Here is a 22,381-nt window from a genome sequence, read left to right on the forward strand (position 1 = left end):
ATATTCTTTTTTTTTTACTGTAAAGTCATTTAAATTCACAATAAAAAAGTATAATTAAAAAAAAGTCTTTTCCTGAGTAAAAGTCAAAAAGAGAGAGCATCTAACTAACTCCAGATGTACCAGAGATCTAAATGTGGAAGAAAAAAAAAAATTAAAGCACAGAAACAGTAAAAGAAAACATAGGTGCATTTTTTCTTTAATAATCTTGGAGTGTGGAGGAACTTTAGGTGTGAATCACAGAACTGGATACCGTACGGAAAAAAGATGCATAGATTTTTTTTGGCTGTGCCGTGCAGCTTGTAGGATCTTAATTCCCAGACCAGGGATCAAACCTGGGCCTATGGCAGTGAAAGTGCTGAGTCCTAACCACTGGACAGCCAGGGAATTCCCAAAAGATGCATAAATTTGATTAAAGATTAAAAGCTTCTTCATGGAAATAAAAAATAGGACACATGACAAACTGAGTAAAATATGTGCATAGTACCTGACAAAGAGCACATTCCTTTAATTTATAAAGGGCTCAAACAAATCAACCAGAAGCGGTAAATATGGGCAAAGTGTGTATGAACAGGCAGTTTATGGGGGCGGAAATGTAACAGACCAATAAACATAAAAAGCATACTCAACCTCACGGAAGACCAAAGAAATACAAATCACAGCAACCAATGATATATCACGGCACCTCAATCAGATTGTCAAAAATAACAAAACATTGATAATATTCTGTGTTGGTGAGGATGTGGGAAAATGGAACACTTTTGATGGAAATGTTCATCCATTTGGAGGAGCACTTTGGCAATATCTTTCAATACTGAAAATGCACAACACATTTGAATCAACAATTTGACCCATAAATAATAATAAAATACTCACAAAAGTACAGAAGGTATAAGTGTGTATAAGTATAAGCAAGATTGTCTTAATAGCAAAAAAGTGGGAAAATACCTAAATGTCCATCAATAGAAAATGAGGCAAATACATTAGGGCACAGGATTCCGGGTTGCCACTAAAATGATAAAGATCTGTATTTCGTGATATGGACAAAAGTCCATATATGTTATGGTTGTTGAAAAGAAGTTATAAGATAGAATGTTTGACTGGTCCTATTTTTTTGTAAAAACAAAGAAAAACAAGCAAAACTTGTGTGTGTACGTGATGAATGAGCAGAACAAGTCTAGAAGACCACACAAGGGTTTTCTCTGAGTACTGGTACTTACTATGAAGACTCACTTTATACTTTATATAGTACCATATTTTCTGAAAATTTAACCCACACCACATATTATAATAAGAAACATATCGTATACACAAAATACTATATATTATATATACATAATACTATATAGTAAATATATACACATAAATAAAGTATTATGCATACACAATGGGCAGAGGCGAAGTAAGGTACCCAAAGCAGAGGGTCGTTTATGATAAGCTTTAGGGCTCCTATCCTGAATACATTTGCGGCTCTCTGCAGTAGACTGTGCCTTCTCCTGATTCCTCCCTGCTTCACAACTGCCTCCCTCTCAGGTCACCGGGAGCTGCTGGTTGCCTAACCTGGAGCTCTGAGCTCTCTCTGTCCTGGACACTCACACCCAGGCTCCCCTCTGCTGTTGCCTTTCTCTCCTGAGAGCATTTCTCAGGTCACCTCATTTGTTTCCTATTTGTCCAATGTCTTGGGGATGGAAGGGTGGGTAGAAGAGTGGAGTCCCTCATCAAATGTGGGAGGAAGAGGGACTTCCCTGGGGGTCCAGTGGCTGAGACTCCACGCTCCCAATGCAGGGGGCCCGGGTCCGATCCCTGGTCAGGGAACTAGATCCCGCATGCATGCCGCAACTGAAAGTCCGCATGCCGCAACTAAAAAAGATCCCGCGTGCCGCAACTAAGACCCAGCGCAGCCAAAATAAATAAATAAATAAATATTTTTTAAAAAAAACAAAAACCTGGGCAGCAAAGGCTGAGGATCTGGCCCCCCTTCCCTCTGGATCCCCTCCAGACCCTACTTCCTGGTGTCTGATCCTCAATGGCTTAAAGCCATGGTTTCCAAACTGCAGGTCACACAAGGCATCATTTCAGGGAGTCGAAGCCAGTGCTTTAAAAAACTGAAAGAGAATAGAAAGAAAAATAGCAAAATGCATCATATATTAAGGTTAAGTGTTGTTGGGAAATATATATGTATATATATATATTTTTAACTGTGTCACAGTCAAAAAGTTTGAGAAACATGAAGTGATTAAGAACAGTCTTGAGACAGCAGTCCAGCCAGAAGGCCCCAGCCCCTTTCCAATTCTGGGCTCTCTCTCCCCAGACCAAACCAGCAAACCAGAAAGAATGATAAAAAGGAGAGTAGGACTCTGACCCCTCACGGTGACCAGTTCACTCCTGATGGATCTAGAAGGCTCCACGTGGGTCCCGGAAACGATCCTAGCTTGACATTGGAACCATATAGCCTGGTCTTGCTCCTCAACTGTGAATTTCAGCGTCACAAAATTCTGGTGCTGGGAAGTTTTTTCTCTTTTTTGCTTGACGCCTTTTACATTTAGTTCGAATTTTTCAACTGTGAAATGTATTGGAGCCTTTTCCTCCGGGACAGAGCAGTTGACCATCACGACCCCGCCTTCTATGACCTCCTTCTTGTCCAGCGTCACCCTGGGATCGGACACTCCTTTGGGGGAAGAGAAAGTCCATTAGTATGTTTGCTCCAGTGGCACAAGCGTCCCTCAGCTGAGTCACTGTGGCTGACCCATCTGAGGGTTCTTTTGTTTTGTTCCCAGAACCTCAGTGCTACCTACCAGGTAATTATTGAGCGAGTATGTTTCCAGCACCGTACCAGGTACTTTGAAAAATATAAAATATGTTTAAGATGTGGTTGGTGCTTTCAATGTTTATAACTCCATTGGGAAGGCAATCATCCCAACTGATACAGTTAAAAACAAAACAAAACAGCCAGTATTTATGGATATTATTGTGATTGTTGTTATAATTTATTGAATGCCTACCACAAGCTAGGATTGACTTTATATCCATGACCCGATTTTCTAATTCTCATAATAAAACTCTTGGGTGGGCAGGAAAGAGAAAATTATGCCCATTTTACAGATGAAGAAGGTACTACTCAGAGAGGTTCAAGACTCATCCACAAGCTCACAGCCGTCAAGCCCCAGAGCTGAGACTCGACTCCAGGTCTGTGTGACTCCAGAGACAGAGGTTGGGGGGTCAGGGGAGAGGAGGGAGGCGTGGCCTCTCAGTTCAAAAAGCAAAGCTGAAAATAACCAAGCATCAGAGTGTGTCACAGAGACAGCAGTCGGGAAAGGAGGAGGCCCTCTTTGCCTGGGGGGATCAGAGCAGATCCTAGAAAGGAATAGGGCCTGCGAGGAATCTTGGAGGAAGGGGGTTATTTGGACACACGAGGTGGGATGAGGGCTAAGGACAGGCATTTCAGGGCGCACTTGTGCATGGGGATCTGCTTGTGCCGAGGGATAGGAGTGGCTTTCAGGAGGGCCGTCCGGAGCCGAGGAAGGGCTGGAGGGGAAAAGACAATGGGTGGTGAGCCAAGGTCAGATCGGGGGAGCCAGGAGAGCCTGGCTGAGACTAGATGTCTCATCCAGGTCCCGTGGTCTGGGGATCATGAATTCCACCTTGGAGTCAGACAGACTTGCTTGTACCCTAAAACTGCCTCTTCCTGGATGTGCCACCTCCCCCAGTCACCTAAGACTCATGAACCTTTTTTCTTGACCCGCCCAGGTCAGAGATGGAGGGCTGTCCTCTTGAGAAGGAGATCTGTACTGCGTTCTCACCACTGCTGTTACTTCTGGTGGCAGCTGTTTGAAAAGGTGTTCCCCTGCCCCACACGAGCTCTGCAAGGGATGGGGTCATGTCTTATTCACGGTTGGGTCCTCAGCCTGGCTCAGAGTGGGCACTCGATAAATGGTTGATGAATGAATGAATTGCCTTTTGTCTACTTCAAAAACCTATCATAATAATCAAGAGTTGGACAGGCCAACTGTGGAGTCAGATAGATCTTGGTTCTCACTCTGGCTCTGCCTTCTACGGGACCAGTCCATCCAACCTCTCAGTGCCAGCAGCCACACCTGTACATGGGAGGGACCAGGCTTAACTGTCAGTGCGACTGCAGGAGGAAAACGCAACATGTGTAAAGCACTTAGAATCGTTTATCTCATGAGGGCCTGATAAGTGGTATTTCTTATTACTGGAGGTAACAATAGTATGAATGACTATTCTGATCACAGAAGTGAGCTCAAAAGTGCAGAAATGACAGTTATGTCAGCAGCTGTCAAGGAGGCACAGGGCTGAATTCACAAACTGTATCCATTAAATCATCCAAGATTGCCAGCGCATTTCTTTTCAACGTACATTTCCCAAACTCTTGGCCTGCCAATCTTTCCTCATCACTAACGTGAATACCGGTAGGACCTGTTGGCTCCTCCCCTGTCCGCAGTGGAGATGGAGGAGGGCTGGTCTGCATCTTTGTGGCTGTTGCCCCTGGTGACACAAAGGGATGTCTGGCCAGCCGTGCCCCGACAGACCAGAGGACGCCCGGGGGGAACTGGCCTGGGGGGTGATGCAGTCACGTTCTCCCATGTGAGCCTCAAAGCCTGACGGGAAGGCGGCCAGAGGTTGTATACTTTTGAAAGGAAAACGCCCCCAAACTCTTGCCCACTGGTTCTTCCTGCTTCTTGTTTGATGAAAGGGTTATTTCTTTCTAAGGATGGTCTGGGCAAGCACCTCTCACACAACGGGCCATTCATTCATCCAACACTCCATCGCTAAGAAGGCTTCATCTGCTATCCATTTAATCCTCAAAACAAAACAACCGGGACTTCCCTGGTGGCTCAGTGGTTAAGAATCCGCCTGCCAATGCAGGGGACATGGGTTCGAGCCCTGGTCCCGGAAGATCCCATATGCTGTGGAGCAACTAATCCTGAGCGCCACAACTACTGATCCTGCGCGCCTAGAGCCCGCGAGCCACAACTACTGAGCCCATGAGCCACAACTACTGAAGCCCGTGCGCCTAGAGTCCACACTCCGCAACAAGAGAAGCCACCGCACAGCAACGAAGAGTAGCCCCCTGCTCACCGCAACTTGAGAAAGCCCGTGCGCAGCAACGAAGACTCAACGCAGCCAAAAATAAATAAATAAATTTATAAAAAAAACCAAAAAAACCCAAAACAACCTTCAAGGGTACACATAGATTCCCAGTGATCTCTATTTTAGAGAGAGGACATGAAGACCTATCTTCAGGAGGTTGCAGAATTTGACTGAGGGGCACTCTGCTGGGTTGGCAACCTCTTTCTCAGCCTCTGCGCTTTCACTCTTACGCTACACCCCTTTTCTCTGTCCTTTGCCCCACTTCACCATCAAGCAAATTCCCACACAATCTTCTATATCTGGACCCAGTGTCCCTTCTTCCAGGAAGCCGTCCCTAACTTCACTAGGCAGAATTGTTTCCTCCCACCGCTGTGCTCCCAAGGCGCTCAGATCATATTACTACTGTTGGACGGCAATGATTTGTTTACATGTCTCTCTTCCCCACAGGACTGTAACTGCGTCCAGAGCTAGGACCTGTCTGATGCATTTTCATGTCTAGCACCTATTTTTTTTTCCTGACTTGCAGCCTTGGGACATGCTTCTTGAAGGAGTAAATCAATGAATGAATGGACAGATGGAACGCTATGACCCAAATTTCCCACAATGATATTTCTCTTGTTTTTCCATCTCTATTTCTACTTGCTGTTTTCAACTGTCTAATTTATTCCACAGTCATTTACTGAGTGCCTACTATGAGCCAGATTTTTGTTTGTTTGTTTGAGATACAAAAATAGACCAAACACCATCTCTTCCCTCAGGATCTCATAATCCAGAAGAACAGACAGATATGTGAGAAAGTTGCAATATCGAGTGAAATAGTAATTGCCGCTTCTTGGAAACTCATTGTGTGCTGGAAATTGCACTAAGCTCTTTACTAACAGGATATCTTTTAATCCCCTCAATAACTTCCTGAGCTCGGTAGTATTATTATCTCCATTTTACTGATGAGAATTTTAAAGTGTAGAGAGGTTAAGGGATTTGTCCAGATTGGAATCTAGGCAGAGTGACTGCAGAATCCAGAGTCAACACTCAGCCCCATGACCTTGATACAAACACCACTGAACGCAGAGAGAGCATAAGAGCTGTAAGGACTGGGGGAGATCAGTTTTGTTTGGGAAAGTGTCAGAGAAGAGATCGTTGAGTTGAGTGTTGAAGGAGAAATAGTTCACGAGGAGAAGAGATGAAGAGGGTATTCCAGGGAGAGAAAATAGCATGTGCAAAGGCATGGAGGTGAGGAAAAGCCCGGTGTACTGGGAGCAGGTCTAATGCCTGCATTTCCAGGTTAGGAAAATGTCAGGCAGATGAGTGAGAAGGATGACGGACGGGCAGGTAGGTCCGGTGTTACGACTCATTCAGTCAGCATTCTGGCTCCTGCATGTGTTCACGCTTCACCTGCCTGAGCTGTGTTCCATTCCAGGGACTCACCTCTCACCAACACCGGGTACTCCGCCGTCGTTTTCTCCTTGTTGTTCAGGATCACAGTGCATTTATATATCCCTGCGTCATAGACCCGGGCTTGGGGAATGAAATAACTCTCTGTGTTCTCCATGGAGGAGGCGTTGTGAAACAGCACGTCATCCTTATAGAACAGCACCTGGTGCTGAGGCTTGACACTCGAGGTGGTGCTGACATCCACGACGCACTGCAGGGTCAGGTTCTCCCCGTTTTGCACCTCCTGCTTCGGCAGGATCAGCATGTGGATGCTGTTGATGGTGAAAGCTAAAGGCCAAGGGAAGGAGAGCAGTCACACCAGTTATCTCAGAAACAACGTCACCACATCAGATTGGTATAATCACATCCATGCAGTATAGTGTCCAGGGGTCCCAGGTGAGTAGTAACTGCGTGTGGAGGGTCAAGCACGAGGCAGCTGATAGTAAGCTGCTCATATTCCCACCATGACAAGGTGGCAGCCTTCAGAGTGTGACAAATAAAACATGTCCATAAGATGTATGCAGCCTGTGAGCTGCCACATGGTGGCCCCTGGAGAGAGCATAGGATTCAAGCAGACAAACGTTCAAGTCCTGGCTCATCACTTACTGTGTGACCTTGGGTGATTAACCTCTCTGAGCTCAACTTTCTCATCTATAAAATGGGGTTATAATACCTACATAGTAAGTTGTTGTAAGACTTACAGAAGAGGAGCAGGAAATCACCTAGTGATTTCCTGGGTGTACCAGTGCCTGGTACACGGTAATTGCTTGATAAATGATGGCTACCACCATTCTGAAATCACATGCTCACGTCCAGGAACCGCTTCCCCAACTCCACTCCACCCACCCACCCCCGCATGACCAAGTTAGCAGAGTCTCAACTGGTGTTTTCTAGCTGATGAAGTCAGAAGCCTTACCAGATGAGTGAGAACTTGAAACCACTTTTTCTCATGCATCTTGCTTCCCATTTTTGCTTTGGCTGCTAAGAAGTATAAGCCCCAAATTTTACCTCTAGCAACCTTTGGGATGCATTTTTCTGTGCTAAAAGAGTCACAGTTTTATTTGACTGCCATACTTTCCTCTCATTCTGATTTCCTTATTTATTTTATCCTATTGAACAATAATACATACTTTTTATAAGTGGTCCCAAATCATTTTACAAACAAAAAAAGGTACAGCAAGGTAGCTGGCCAGAGATACTGGCAAAAAATCGTCTTTCCTTCTCTCTCTTTTAATAACGCCAAAATGTTTTTGAACACCTTAGAATTTAACTTGTCTATAATATGTCTCAGGTTTTAAACTGAATACAACAGTCCATCCTTGTGCCTTTTTTTCTGAGCAATTAATTTAACAAAAAACGGCATCTGATTAGTCATGAGATGAAACAAGATGATTAAATTTATTTCTTACAGCAGTAATCTTTAGAATTCCCTTTTCTGTCTTTCTGCATTCCATATTAGCTCCTGGTCTGAGGAGCTTCCTGGGTGAGCTCTCGGAACAGAAGTTTCTTTGAACCATGTTTAGTTTCCCATAGATTAATACGTTCCCTTCCCAGGTAGGGACAGGCAAGTCTCCCTACTCCTTCAGTACCTCCTTCTGCATTTTAAGCCACGCTGTTCAGTACAGTGATTCTATCAGGAGTTGGTAAAGAGCAGAAGATGAGTGCAGAGTCAGCCTTCCTGGGCCAAATCCCATCTCTGCTCACAAACTGTGTGGCTTTTAGTGAGTTACTGAGCTTCTCTGAGCCTCAGTTTGTTTATCCATAGAATGGACATAAGAACAGTAAGTGTAAATGGGAACCTGAGTTTAAGTTCTTGGAGCACAGTTCCTGGCACAGATGAATTGCTTGCAAAATGTTAGCTAGATTCTGTCAGTCACAGATATAATACCAACTCTTCAGCCTTGAGGTCTCTAAAGGTCTTTCTTGAAATCATATTTCTAGTCAATTTTTTCAGAAAAAAAAACCCAACAATTTTTTAATTTCCCAGGTGAATTACAGCAACTTCTCCAGACTCCTGGCGTTAGTCATCCCACTGTGTTGGGCTACTTTTCATTCATCATCCTGAATGAAATGCATACCCATGGTTGGTACACCCCAGACTGGGACACAGAACTGGGTACAGGAAGAAAGCAAGTCAGGCACACCCGGTCCAAACCTCTGATCCCACAGTCATTAGCTGGGTGCCATTGGGAGTTACTTAACCTCTCCAGGCTACCACCTCTCCTCCTATAAAGTAGGAACACTAATACTTGCCTTCCCTGGTACTTTAATCTTGAACAATGACGAAACCAAGGTTGCTGAGAGCACTGAAGGGGCAGGTTTGTATTGCCCGATGCCTGGTCCCTGATTGACACCTCCCTCCTGCTTCCTCAGCACCATTCATTCAGCAGACATTGAAGGGGGCGTCTCTGTGCCAAGCACTGCACCCAGTAGTGGGAGTTCAGAGAAGGGTAAGATTGGCACAGTTTCTGCCCACCTAGAGCTCACAGTCTGCATTTCACAGTTCTTCCCTACTCCAGGCCTTCCAGCCTCAGCGCCAGCCCTGCCTGGGTCTCCTACCGACCATCCCTAGGGAGCTCTACCACTGTTTAACAATTTTAAAGCAAACTTGGCTAAAGCATCAGGTAGCGGTTTTTTGGAGAGGATGATGTGCGCTAACACAAGAGGCTTCCGCCTGCCTTGCTTTTCTAAGCAAATCTAATATACATCTGCTTAATAAACTAATGCAGCTGATTCACTGGTAGGAACCACACACTTCCATGGTCAGCTGGAGCAGACAAGGAAGAAGAAAGGAAGGCAGGACATGGGATTTCCCGGACGGTCCAGTGGTTAGGACTCCGCACTCCCACTCCCACTGCAGGGGGTACGGGTTCGATCCCTGGTTAGGGAACTAAGATCCCACATGCTGTGCAGTGCGGCCAAAAGAATTAAAAAAAAAAAAAAAAAAAAAAAGAAGGCAGGACAGGAGAAGGAAAAGCATTTTTTAAAATTATTCAAGATACAGGGCTTCCCTGGTGGCTCAGTGGTTAAGAATCCCCTTGCCAATGCAGGGGACACGGGTTCGAGCCCTGGTCCGGGAAGATCCCACATGCAGCAGAGCAACTAAGCCCACGCGCCACAACTACTGAGCCTGCGCTCTAGAGCCCGCGAGCCACAACTACTGAGCCCGCGTGCCACAACTATTGAAGCTCATGCACCTAGAGCCCGTGCTCCACACCAAGAGAAGCCACCGCAGTGAGAAGCCCGAGGGCACCGCAACGAAGAGTAGCCCCTGCTCACTGAAACTAGAGAAAGCCCGCACGCAGCAACGAAGACCCAATGCAGACAAAAATAAATAAATAAATACATTTATATTTAAAAAAAATTATTCAAGATACAGATCCCAGCTCATTGACTTGATGCAACAGAACAGCAGCCTAGATTTTATCACCACGACCACCACCCTTCTGGTATCCAGCCTTCAAGACGGGCCCCCTTGCCTTCTGCTATCACACCCACATATGGTCCCTTCCCACATCAGACCAGGGTTGGTCTTATGACCAGCTAGTAGGTGACTTTTGAGATTAGTTTATAAAAGACATTGCACCTTTCATCTTGGTCACTCTTTCCTTTTCTGGGATCATTCACCCTGAGCAAAGCCGGCTGCCATGTCATAAGCGCCCCTATGGAGAGGCCCACATGGTAAGGAACAGCCTCATGAGTGGGCTTAAAAGCAGATTCCCCAGCGTCAGACAAGCCCTCAGATAACTGTAACCCTGACAAACATTTTATCTGCAATCTCCTGACAAACCCTGAGTCAGAACCACCCAACTAAGCCATTCCCAGATTCCTGACCCTCAGAAACTGTGAGATAAGAAATTGTTATCTTAAGCCACTAAGTTTTGGGATAATTTAAGGAGCAATAGATAACAAACACACCGCCCAACCTTCAAAAATCTCTACCTGACTGATGTAGAGAACAAACGTATGGACACCAAGAGGGGAAAGTGGCGGGGGGGGGGGCGCTGGTGGTGGTGTGATGAATTGGGAGATTGGGACTGACATGTATACACTAATATGTATAAAATGGATAACTAATAAGAACCTGCTGTATAAAAAATAAATAAAATAAAATTCAAAAATTCAAAAAAAAATCTCTACCTGATTATTAAGATAATATGGAAAATATTATCCTCTTTGTGAATAAACTTTCCAGGAACAGCCAGTAGTGAGACCTGTGCGTAGGTCTCACTATTTACACGACAGAGTGATTGCTACAACCCGGGCCTCGCGGAGGTTCACAGATGGGTGTCAGGGGGCCCATGAACCACCTCTGATTATATGCAAGTATGCGTTTCTCTGGAGACAGGACCCAAAACGTTCAGAACTGTAATGGAAGGACGGGGTTGTAGAATAGCCTAAAGAGGCCAGATCTTTTCAACCTGGAGAGATGAGGGGCTGATGGAGACGATTCAAGTAACAAGGTCACCACAGCACAGATAAGGCACCTAGGGACCACAGCGCCAAATCCCCAGATCTTAAAACAAAGGGACCTGCTTCCCTCTACCTCAGGCTACCGGCCAGAGGATGCTGACGCTCCAGGGAAGATGAGGCATCGTGAGTCAGCCAGCCACTCGGCCGTCAGCCTGGAAATGACTCAGAAAGAAAGGGGGGAGTGGGTAGAGAAGGAGGGGCCCCCCGTCATTGTCAGGAAAATCCGGGGAGCCATGAAGCATGGAGGCCCTGATGAACTGCGGTGCTCAGCATGGAGTGTGCTGACCCAGCTCATCTGAATCTCAAGCACCTCCAAGTTCAGTTCGAGTCCCTTTCAGTGAGACATTTCTTGAGCACCTGTGTCAGGTGCTGGGATCACAAGGTGAATAAGAAAGCATCCCTGCTGTCCTAGACTGTGCAGGCTGGTGGGGACCCAGATAGCTGGAGTACAATCATGTAAGCACCAGGAGGAAGGGTTGCCCAGGAGAGGCCAAGGGAAGCCTGAAGGAAGTGACTCCTGAACTAAGCCTTGGACCAGGACAGGAAAGGGTGGTGGGGTGCTTGGGGCAGGAGAACAGCATGTACCAGGGCACAGAGGCATGAGAAATCAATGCATTCTGGGCGCCGGTGGTTACAGGAGTCAGAGTGTGAGCCTGGAGGGTCCAGGGGGCCAGGTAGGAGGGGGCAGAACAGAGAGCCTTGCCCACTATGCTGACAAGCTGGGCCCTGTCCTGAGGGTCTTGCGGGGGAGGCAGTAACAGGATGACGCTGGAGCTTTAGAAAGATCACTGTGGGCTGGGGGAGACACTAGAGGCCTGTAACAACCTGGACGATGGTTCAGGTGAAAGCTGATGCAGCCTCTGCTCAGGCAGATGCAGTGGTGCTGAGGGGAAGGGGTGGACTTGAGAAATATTTAGTGTAAGCAAACGGACTTGTTTTTTGGGGTGAAGAAAATGTTCTGGGACTAGACAGAGGTGATGTTTGCACAACATTATGAACGTACTAAATGTCATTAATAATAACATTTGTAATATGTATTTTACTTGTTTGATTGGCTACGGGGATTGAGGCAAAGAGTGGAAGATAAGGTTCCTGGATTAGGTACCCAGGGGGATATGGGTGCTGCGGACTGACGGAGACAAAGCCAGAGAAAGATAAGGGCGGAGACAAAGTCGTGGTGGTGCAGCTGGTTTGAGAGGCCCGGGGGACCACTAGGAGGAGATGTCAACCACTGGCCCCGTGGGAAGCTTGATGGTCAGGGCAGTGGCCAGAGTTGGAGTGGACTAGAGGGTGGGCATGTGGAGGTGTACAGAGCTGGGGGGTTGAGCTTCAGAGAGGATGAGACCCTGGGAAAGTCCAAGTCTCCCGGGGGGAAAAAAGGACGGTTTGTCAGAAAGGTGGGAGAACACCAGGGAAGAAGGTCTACGAGGCCAAAGAAAGAGGCTCTGTGCTAACACCGGAGTCCCGAAGGCTAAGGGCTGGACATGTTAATGGCATCTATGAGAGGGTTCTAGTAGCAGGGAGGCGTGGGGGCCAAAGCCAAACCTGCTAGGTAGGGGCGCCTGAGAGGTGAGGAAGCGGAGACGGTGATTAGAAACCAGGCTTCGGAGAAGTTTGAGTGAGGAAGGGAGTGGATAGATAGTGGGGCACAAGATAAACGGTGGGGGGCAGGGGGGATTGTTTGTGATTTTTCTTTTTCCTAAAAAACCAAGAGCTACCAATCATGCTTGTAGACTGAAAGGAAAGAAAAGATACTAAAAGTGGGGTGGAGGCTGCATAAAGACAGCGTGAGATCCTGGGGGAGGAGGGTGATGCCAGGGATGGGCTCGGAGCCCAGGTGGACAGGCTGGCCCTGCCCCACCACAGGATAGACACGGCCTCTGAAGCCAGGAGGGAAGTCAGGAGGACGGGTGGGGAGGAAGATAAGCCTGAAGCCGGGGCAGGGCGGGAAGTGGAGGGAGTTCCCTCCAGACAGCACTGTGTTCTAGGTGAAGAGGGAGCTGAGGTCATCTCCTGAGACTGGCCGGCTGGGGTTGGGCGGGGGCCCGAAGTAAAAGGAGAGGAAGGGCCAAGGCGGACCAAGCACCTCAAGCGTGGAGTAGGCCACATGGAGCAGGCTGGCAGGTCGTGCACGTGCAACGCGGTCCTGGGTGGCCTGAGGAATGCGAGACCTGGGTCCCAGCCCCACTCTGCCAGCACCCAGTGGTGACCTTGCACAGGCACCTTGTGTAAAACAGGGCAGAAGCCTGAGGAGGGAGTAGGAGAGCCTCCCGGCTCTGGGTCCTGCAGCTCTGAGGTCTCCCCTGAAGGTACAACCTGGGCAGGGAGCGATTTACTTCCCCCTGAGGTGGGGACGAAGAAGGGAGATTGGAGCAAGAGAAGCAGAAGCCCAGAGGCACAGGTGCTGGCAGGGTGGGGGATGGGCTAGAGCAAGGACACAGGGCTGGAGTGGACAGAGAGAGGGAGGTGCAGGAGCCATGAGGGTGGGTGAGCTAGGACCACAGTAAACCATTATTTACTAATCACCGCATGCTGGGCTGGCACGTCACCTCTTTTTATCTAATCTCATCTCACACTGATGCATCACCCTCATTTTCCAGATTGGGAAAAAGGCTCAGAAAGACAGAGTAACAGTGGCTTTAAAGATCAGAGTCAGGCCTATGGCTCCAGGCTCTGGACAATCGGGTTTTGGGAAGGGGAGGTTCTGGTGCTGATGTCCTGCTATCCGGCTCTTTTTGGACAAGTCGGTTGTTTCTCTGAGGTGCAGAGATATCATCAGTCAATTAGGTTGCTTATGAAGATAATGGACATCCTGCCTCCATGGGTTGCCACGGGGATCAAACACCCATCGAAGCACATGGACACACGCACAGGAGACCCGCCAGACCGGCTTTGCTAAGTAGCCAGCACGAGCCCTCTCCGTGCAGAGCTACTGCTCCAAGCCTTGGCTCAACAAACCAGTCACCCACACACATCATCTCCAAATAGCTGTACAACTGTCTGCAACCCAGTCACCCCGATTCTGTGTGGAATGAAGTGACCTCTGACAAGGGGATCCTGTTCTGTGGGCTCTCCCTCAATTCATCCCCCAGACCCAGCCCAGTCCCCTCCTTCACACGGTCCAGATGAAGCAAAACAAAACCTGCTTATCTATTTGTGTGTGTGTGCATGTGTGTGTGTGTGTGTGTGTGTTGCACTGCTGTGCAGCATGCGGGATCTTAGTTCCCCGACCAGGGGTCGAACCTGTGCCCGCTACAGTGGAAGCATGGAGTCCTAACCACTGGACCACCAGGGAATTCTCCAAACCTGCTCATCTTAATGATTCAAAATTAGCTCTAAAGTGGATGACAGACCAGATTTCAAAGACAGGCAGAAGCCCCACTTCCCATGCCCAAGCGCAAAATATTGCAGATATCGTCGTAGCCTCATGGGTAGGTGGGAAATTATATCTAATCTGTTTTGGATCATTTAGAAGAAAAAAAAGTCACAACAACAATTTAAACTATGTTCTGACTTTGGGACTTCCCTGGTGGTCCAATGGTTAAGAATCCGCCTTCCAGTGCAAGGGACACGGGTTTGATCCCTGGTTGGGGAACTAAGATCCTCAACTAAGCCCGCACGCCACAACCAGAGAGAAGCCCCGGTGCCGCAAGGAAAGATCCTGCATGCCGCAACTACGACCCGATGCAGCCAAAAATAAATGAATAAATAAAATATTTTAAAAAATAACTAAATAAACTAGGTTCTGACTTCATGAATTTAACAAACTGATTATATCTCATTTGTGAAGAAACAATCAGGAAAAAAAAAAAGAAACAATCAGGGATAGGGTAGAATATGAAAAAAAGAAATTTATGGTAGAACAACAAAAAACAAATTATGGAATCACTTTCTTATCACCCTCCCCACCAATCCTAACAAAGAGCAGTTCACCAGGATCTAGAAAATGGATGCTACTTCTAGAACATGCTGATTAAAACTTGGCTTAGAATAAGTGTTTTGTTCCAAAACCTTCTTTAAATGCAGAAAGCAATCAGCTTTAGCTGACAATTTGAATATGTTTCTGAATTGTTATAAACATTAAACCCAAGCAATTTGACGTGAGTTTTAAGAGTCACAGGTAGGAATTCTACAACTTACGGTTTTCTTGACCCTCAAGGCTTGAACCTGGAAAAGATAGGAGAAATATGTTGATTTCACGAGCTTCAATTCTCATGAAGTTTAGGTGATGTGGGAAGAGAGTGAAAACTCACAGAGGAGAAGTGTCAGCAGGACTCGGAGCCACATCGTGCCGCCCCGGGCCCACCAGAGCCGCATCCTGAGAGTGAGCGAAGGCTTCGGGCGGTTAGTTCTGCTTTTGCGCCATGCCCCGGAGGCAGAAGGCACTTCCCACGTGACGGAGGTGAGAAACCTGCCCCGTGAAAAGCAGAGACCCCTTTGGGAGCTTCTCCAGGCGCCGCGGACAGACCGGCCGTGGCGCTGGTCAGGTAATGGCGGCCATGCTGGAAACCAGGAACAATGCCTGGGCGGCCTCATATCGCCTCAGGAAATGACTGGCCTTCCTGAGAGGCCACCGGGCGCAGCTGCTTTGTTTAGTTTGTTTAGAGGGAAAAAAAAAAGGCACAAGTGACATTTGCCTCAGCACTCCTGACCCTCCTTGCGTCTGGCCTGGATTTGGGGGCCCCTTCTCATGGCAGCCTGAGAGGGTTCCTCCCTCTCTCCGACCTCCCCGCAAAGGGCTTCTCTCCCTGGACACTCACCAAACCTCTGTTTCTCCTCTGGCCCCTCCAAGGGGGCTCTTTCCACACAGCCTAAGCCTGGACCTCCTGCCTTTCCTGACAAAGGCATGGAGAGGGCTGACGTTTTCAGAAAATTGCAGGTTTGTCAGGGAGACCCTGTAATGGCTCTCCCCATTGCCCTCCAGAGAAAGTCAGTTTCCAATCCTGCACGATCCAGCCCTTACTTACCTCTCCAGCCTGGTCTCTCACCTCTTCCTTCCTTGCCCCTACATTCTGGTTGCTAGAATTTATAGTTCCCAGAACACATCACATGTCTGTGAATTTGCCAATGCTCTTCCCCTGCCTGGAGTACCCTTTCCCCTCTCCTTTTCTGGCAAATTCCTACCCATTCATCATAACTCAGTTTAGGCATCAATCCTCTAGCATCGTACCCTGTCTTCCCCACACTGAGCTGCCCTTCCTCTGGGCCCCCTCACCTCCCTAGTCTTCCTTTGTCAGACACTTTCTACCATGTGCCATAATGGCTGCTCCTCCCCCAAGTGGACTGCTGGCTCCATGATGGTGGGACAGTGCCTGGTACCTAGTAGATGACCAAAAACATTAGCAAAATGGGTGACTGAAAGAGGACAAGTTAACTGTATTGTCTGAATTAGATGATCATTGCCTTGGGGTCACTGTGCTGCTTTCTGAAATGCTACCCTTGAATACCGTCACATGGTAAAGCTAAGTCATATCTGAACTGGGACCAGAGAAACCAAAGACTTCTCTGCCTCAGGGCAAGTACCAAGAAGTGGTGGCTTCCAGCTAGAGAACAATACCTCTCTGTGATCTACAGTTCAATGGAAGTTTTGATAAGAGCTGTTAGAGAGCAATGCATGAATAAAGGAATTTTTTTCTTTTTTTTTTTTTTTTTTTTTTGTGGTATGCGGGCCTCCCTCTGCTGTGGCCTCTCCCGTTGCGGAGCAGAGGCTCCGGACGCGCAGGCCCAGAGGCCATGGCTCACGGGCCCAGCCGCTCCGCGGCATGTGGGATCCTCCCAGACCGGGGCACGAACCCGGTTCCCCTGCATTGGCAGGCGGACGCGCAACCACTGCGCCACCAGGGAAGCCCAATTTTTTTCTTTTTTACTCTTTACTTTTTTACTTTTGTTTTTTTACCTTTGTTGTTTTGTATTTTCCATTCCCCACTGTAAACTATCTCCTTTGGCAACCTACTGGAAATTACCCCCACCAGCTACCAAATTTTGATTTGGCAGGAAAAAAAAGGAAACGCCCTGAGTAATAAAATAAATGTTGGTTTCAAAGGTAACTTTTACAAACTGTAGAGTAAGCAACTTTTGCTTCTCAAAGTGACATTCAAGCCATACTGATAAATGTCCCACCGCATGGCCCTAAGTTCCAAAGTAAACTTCTAAAAATTAGTCATTGTTTCGTCCACAATGCTAGTACTTTTAGACCAGGAGAAAATAAAGCTTTATTTCAAAAATGTGTTAATGTTTCAAAAGAAAAGTGGAAAAATTATATCCCACCACTTACACTGTGCACCAGAATAAATTCCAAATGGAACAACCATCTGAAGGTACAAATGAAACATAAAAGTTCTAGAAGAAAACATAAAAGAATTCCTCATGATCTTGGGCAAAGGCTGGTTTAACTATGACTTAAAATCCAGAAGTCATAATATGAAAGACTGATAAATTATACTCCATGAATAAATGTTCTGCTTTGCCCCCCACCCCCAAAAAAAGTTCAGTCAAGAGAAAAACTATAAACTGGAAAAAATATTTGCAACTCACATCATAGACAAAGAGCTAACCTCTCTGATATGTAAAAAGCTCTCAGAAATCAAGAAGAAAAAGATCAACAACACAAAAGGAAAATGGACAAAGGAAATGAACACATAGATAACATAATATAAGAAAAGTTACCTGAAATTTATTTTTTAATTTTAATTTTAATTTTTTTTGGCCATACTGTGCAGCTTGTGGGATCTTAGTTCCCTGGCCAGGGATTGAACCTGCGCCCTCAGCAGTGACTGCTCAGAGTCCTAACCACTGGACCACCAGGGAATTCTCAGAAAAGGTATCTGAAATTTAGAAATAGGCAAAAAGGATTACACTGTATTCTTTCAATACAGTACTGGGCATTGACCAGCAGGCTCTGCTAGGGATTACCTGACTCTCTAAGGGTACATAAATCTTTGTTTGAATTGCTACTTACTATTGACTATTGTCAGTAAAGGTAAACATTCACTTAGGTAAAGTTGATAGCAATGCAAAAGATTCTTGTTATCTGTAGTGGGTGGTGGAAAAGGGCAACTAGGAATTTTTCATTGTAAACCTTTCTGTACTTTTTAGTTCTTAAGTTATGTGACTTTTTATCTTTTATTTTTGTATTATCTTTTACATTTTTAAGAAATTGAAAAATTTAACAGCTTTATCGAGGTATAATTGACATACAATAACTGCACATATTTAAAATTTACAATTTGGGAATTCCCTGGCGGTCTAGTGGTTAGAACCCTGCACTTTCACAGTGGAGGGCCGGGTTCAATCCCTGGATGGGGAACTAAGACCCCGCAAGCCACTGGGTGTGGCCTAAATAAAGTTACAATTAGAAAAGTTTTGACATGTGTGTACCCCGTGACATGACCACCACAATTAAGAAAATGAATATATACATCACCCCCAAAAGTTTCCTTGTGCCCCGCTGAAACAGGAGGGAAGCAGGCAGGGCACAACCTTTAAAAGAATGACATAGCCTGAGGACACAACATAAACTGATTAGAACCAAACAGGTCCAAGACAGCAGACAAGTCGACTTCCACTAGACCTTGAGCTTCAGTATACCTCACTGTAACACATCAGCAAGCTAAATGACACACCCACAGGCACCATGACAGTTCCAAGGCTGACCATAAGGGTCAAAAAGTGGGTGGTAGCCCAATTCCTGGAAATCCCCACTCCTTCCCCAAAATAGCTGGAATACTCCTCCCACTTATTAGCCTATATAATTATCCACCCCTATAAAAACTGACAAACCCCATACCCTGGTGCCTTTCTCACCTTTTGTGTTTCTCTCTGAATAAATCCACTTCTTTCTTATCATTTTGTCTCTCGCTGAATTCTTTCTGCAATGAGACATCAAGAACCTGAGCTTCATTAAGTCCTGAGACCAGGTGTGTAATCTCAGTTAACAGACCATGGATTCAAGTCCCAATCTGAGCTACATGGTTTCACCTTTGCAATCCTTTCTTCCCTGAATCCCTCTCCCCACAGCCACCACCCCCTATGCAAACACCGATCTGCGTTCTGTCACTATGGGTTAGTTTGCATTTCTAGAATTCTATTTAAATGGACTCATACGGTATGTACTTTTTGTTGGTTTTTTTGGTCTATCTTCTTTCAATCAGCATAATAAGTACTTCCTCATTTTTATTGCTGAGTAACATTTCATTGCATGAAAATACGGGTTTGCTTATTCACCTATTAATGGACATTTGGGTTGTTTCCAATTTTGAACTAATACAGATAGAGCTGCTATGAACAAGCCTTTGTCCGGACACATACTTTCATTTCTCTTGCATAAATACCTAGGAGTGGAATGAATGGTATAAGGTAGGTATATGTTTAGCATTTTAAGAATCTACCAAACTGATTACACCATTTTACATTCCCACCAGCAATGTAAGAGAGTTCTAGTTGCTCCACATCCTCATCAACACTTGGCAGGTCAAGCTTCTCAATTTTAGTCATTCTAGTGGGGAGCATAGTGCTTTCTTATTATGGTTTTAATTTGCATTTACCTAATGACTAATGACATTGAGCATATTTTTATGTGCTTATTTGCCATTTAATGGGTCTATTAAAATCTTTTGCTCAGTTATTAGCTAGGTTGCTTGTTTTCTTAGTGTTGTGCTTTTAGAATTCTTTATATATTCTGAATATAAGTCCTTTATCAATTACATAATTTGCAAATATTTCTCCTAGTTTGTGACATGTCTTTTTATCTCCTTAATGGTGTCTTTTGATAAGCAGAAGCTTTAAATTTTAAAGAATCAAATCCAATTTATCAATTTTTCCATTTATGCATCATTCTTTTGGTGTCACATCTAAAAAATCTTTGCCTACCAAAGTCTCAGAAATTTTCCCCAATGTTTTGACATTTTGATCTATTACCTATTTTTTAATTAAAAAAAAATATTTATTTATTTAATCTATTTTTGGCTGTGTTGGGTCTTCGTTGCTGGACATGGGCTTTCTCTAGTTGTGGCGAGCGGGGGCTACTCTTTGTTGAGCTGCATGGGCTTCTCATTGCGGTGGCTTCTTGTTGTGGAGCACGGGCTCTAGGCATGTGGGCTTCAGTAGTTGTGGCACGTGGGTTTGGTAGTTGTGGTTCACAGGCTCTAGAGCACAGGCTCAGTAGTTGTGGTCCATGAGCTTAGTTGCTCTGTGGCATGTGGGATCTTCCTGGACCAGGGCTCGAACCCGTGTCCCCTGCATTGGCAGGTGGATTCTTAACCACTGTGCCACCAGGGAAGTCCCTATTATCTATTTTGAGTTAACTTTTGTACATGATGCAAGGTGTGGATCAAAGTTCTTCTCCTTTTTTTTTTTTTTGCATGTGTATGTCCAATTGTTCTAGCATCATTTGTTGAAAAGACTATCTTTTCTCCAGTGAATTCTCTTTGCACCTTTGTTGAAAATCAGTTGTCCATATATGTGGACATATATATATTCTGGAGTCTCTATTCTGTTCCATTGATCTATTTATTTACCCTTATGCAATATCACACAGTTTTGATTTCTGTAGCTTTAAAATATATCCTGAAGTCAGATAGTGTTAGTAGTCCTCAAACATTTTTCTTCCTTTCCAGAGTTATTTGGACTATTCTAAACCCTCTGCCCTTCTATATCATTTTAAAAATCAACTTTTCAATTTCAACCAAAAAAACCCTTCTGAGATTTTGATTGGAATTTCATTGAATCTATAAATCAATTTGCAGAGAACTGATGACTTAACAATACTGAGTATCTGACCCATGAAAATGGCATATCTCTCCATTTATTTAAGTCTTCTCTCAGCAATGTTTTATAGTTTTTAAAAAAATAAATTTATTTATTTAATTTATTTATTTTTGGCTGTGTTGGGTCTTCGTTGCTGCGTGCGGGCTTTCTCTAGATGCAGCGAGCAGGGGCTGCTCTTCATTGCAGTGTGCAGGATTCTCATTGCGGTGGCTTCTCTTGTTGCAGAGCATGGGCTCTAGACCCATGGGCTTCAGTAGTTGTGGCTCACGGGCTCTAGAGCACAGGCTCAGTAGTTGTGGCACACGGGCTTAGTTGCTCCATGGCATGTGGGAATCTTCCCCCACCAGGGCTCGAACCCATGTCCCCTGCATTGGCAGGTGGATTTTTAACCACTGAGCCACCAGGGAAGCCCCAATGTTTCGTAGTGTTCAGTATATTTTTCATTATAAACCTTTGTGTCCTTTTTAGTTTTTATTTTTATTCTTATTTTATTTTATTTTTTGTGTGTGTGGTATGCGGGCCTCCCTCTGTTGCGGCCTCTCCCGTTGTGGAGCACAGGCTCCGGACGCGCAGGCTCAGCGGCCATGGCTCACGGGCCCAGCCGCTCCGCGGCATGTGGGATCCTCCCAGACCGGGGTGCGAACCCGGTTCCCCTGCATCGGCAGGCGGATGTGCAACCACTGTGCCACCAGGGAAGCCCCCTTTTTAGTTTTTAAATCATGTGAATGTATCAGGGTGTTGGAAATCACTTAAAATGGCTGCTGTAACCACTCCACCCCAGCCCAGCCGGTATTGCAGGGTGACCTGTGCTGAGGCCCCAGAGTAACATCAACACGGGGCTGGTCCTTCACAGGACTTGTGGATCCTCTTGGAAGAGCCTCCCTTGTCATTCTCCTCAGGTTTGTCTGTCTGTCTGTCTCTCACTCTCTTTCCAGGGGAACCACTCCTTCTAGTTCTCAAGGAAATCTCTTCCTTCTCTCTTATGACTTGACTGTGAGATAAGAACTGAAGCATATATTCTCCATCATTTATTTTATTCCTTGAAAAGATCATCATGCTCCTTATTCTTCATTGGTAAAGTAAGAATGTCTTATTAAAAGTTTAAAAAGTACAAAAGGATTTTTTTTTCCTATTTCACCTTTTTAAAAATAGGAAATCAAGTGGCTTTTTATATGTGTGCGGCCCCCACATATCTTCCCCTTCCTTCTTGTGGTTCTTAATGGATTCCTTGATTGGGGAAAAAAAGAAAAGAAAAAAGGTTCCGCATAACTATTTCAGCTTCTTGGTAACTAAGCAAGGAACTGACTCCTACCTTGCCAGGGATGAAGACCCCAGGAATGCCCACCAGGCAGAACAAGCTCACCCAGGGCCCTATTTCTTTTTTCTTCTTTTTTTTTTTTTTCCGTTACGCGGGCCTCTTACTGTTGTGGCCTCTCCCGTTGCGGAGCACAGGCTCCGGACGCGCAGGCTCAGCGGCCATGGCTCACGGGCCCAGCCGCTCCGCGGCATATGGGATCCTCCCGGACCGGGGCACGAACCCGTGTCCCCTGCATCTGCAGGCAGACTCTCAACCACTGCGCCACCAGGGAAGCCCCAATTTATT

General features: G+C 45.8%; 2 protein-coding genes across 6 annotated transcripts in view; both read right to left on the minus strand.

The window, feature by feature from the left end:
- Nucleotides 1–15,897, minus strand: part of PECAM1 (platelet and endothelial cell adhesion molecule 1) — a 32,999-nt gene extending 17,102 nt beyond the window's left edge. Inside the window, exons 1-4 of one of the 3 annotated variants that reach the window (XM_028499243.2) lie at nt 15,267–15,897; nt 15,154–15,180; nt 6,535–6,828; nt 2,360–2,665 (exon numbers count right to left, since the gene is read on the minus strand). In XM_028499243.2, the coding sequence (XP_028355044.1) occupies nt 2,360–2,665; nt 6,535–6,828; nt 15,154–15,180; nt 15,267–15,549 (910 nt within the window). In that variant the 5' untranslated portion in view covers nt 15,550–15,897. The remainder of the gene's footprint in view (nt 1–2,359; nt 2,666–6,534; nt 6,829–15,153; nt 15,181–15,266) is intronic. The other 2 variants (XM_028499244.2, XM_028499242.2) reach the window with 2 other exon arrangements.
- A 1,801-nt stretch (nt 15,898–17,698) lies between these two features.
- POLG2 (DNA polymerase gamma 2, accessory subunit) overlaps nt 17,699–22,381 on the minus strand; it is an 80,790-nt gene continuing 76,107 nt past the window's right edge. For 2 of the 3 annotated variants that reach the window (XR_008619137.1, XR_008619140.1), the window contains exons 14-15: nt 18,817–18,881; nt 17,699–18,512 (exon numbers count right to left, since the gene is read on the minus strand). The gene's annotated coding sequence lies outside the window, so the exon portion shown is untranslated. The remainder of the gene's footprint in view (nt 18,513–18,816; nt 18,882–22,381) is intronic. The other variant, XR_008619138.1, reaches the window with a different exon arrangement.

This window comes from Physeter macrocephalus, chromosome 14 (assembly GCF_002837175.3).
Source record: "Physeter macrocephalus isolate SW-GA chromosome 14, ASM283717v5, whole genome shotgun sequence".
In the NCBI taxonomy this organism is placed as follows: Eukaryota; Metazoa; Chordata; class Mammalia; order Artiodactyla; family Physeteridae; genus Physeter; species Physeter macrocephalus.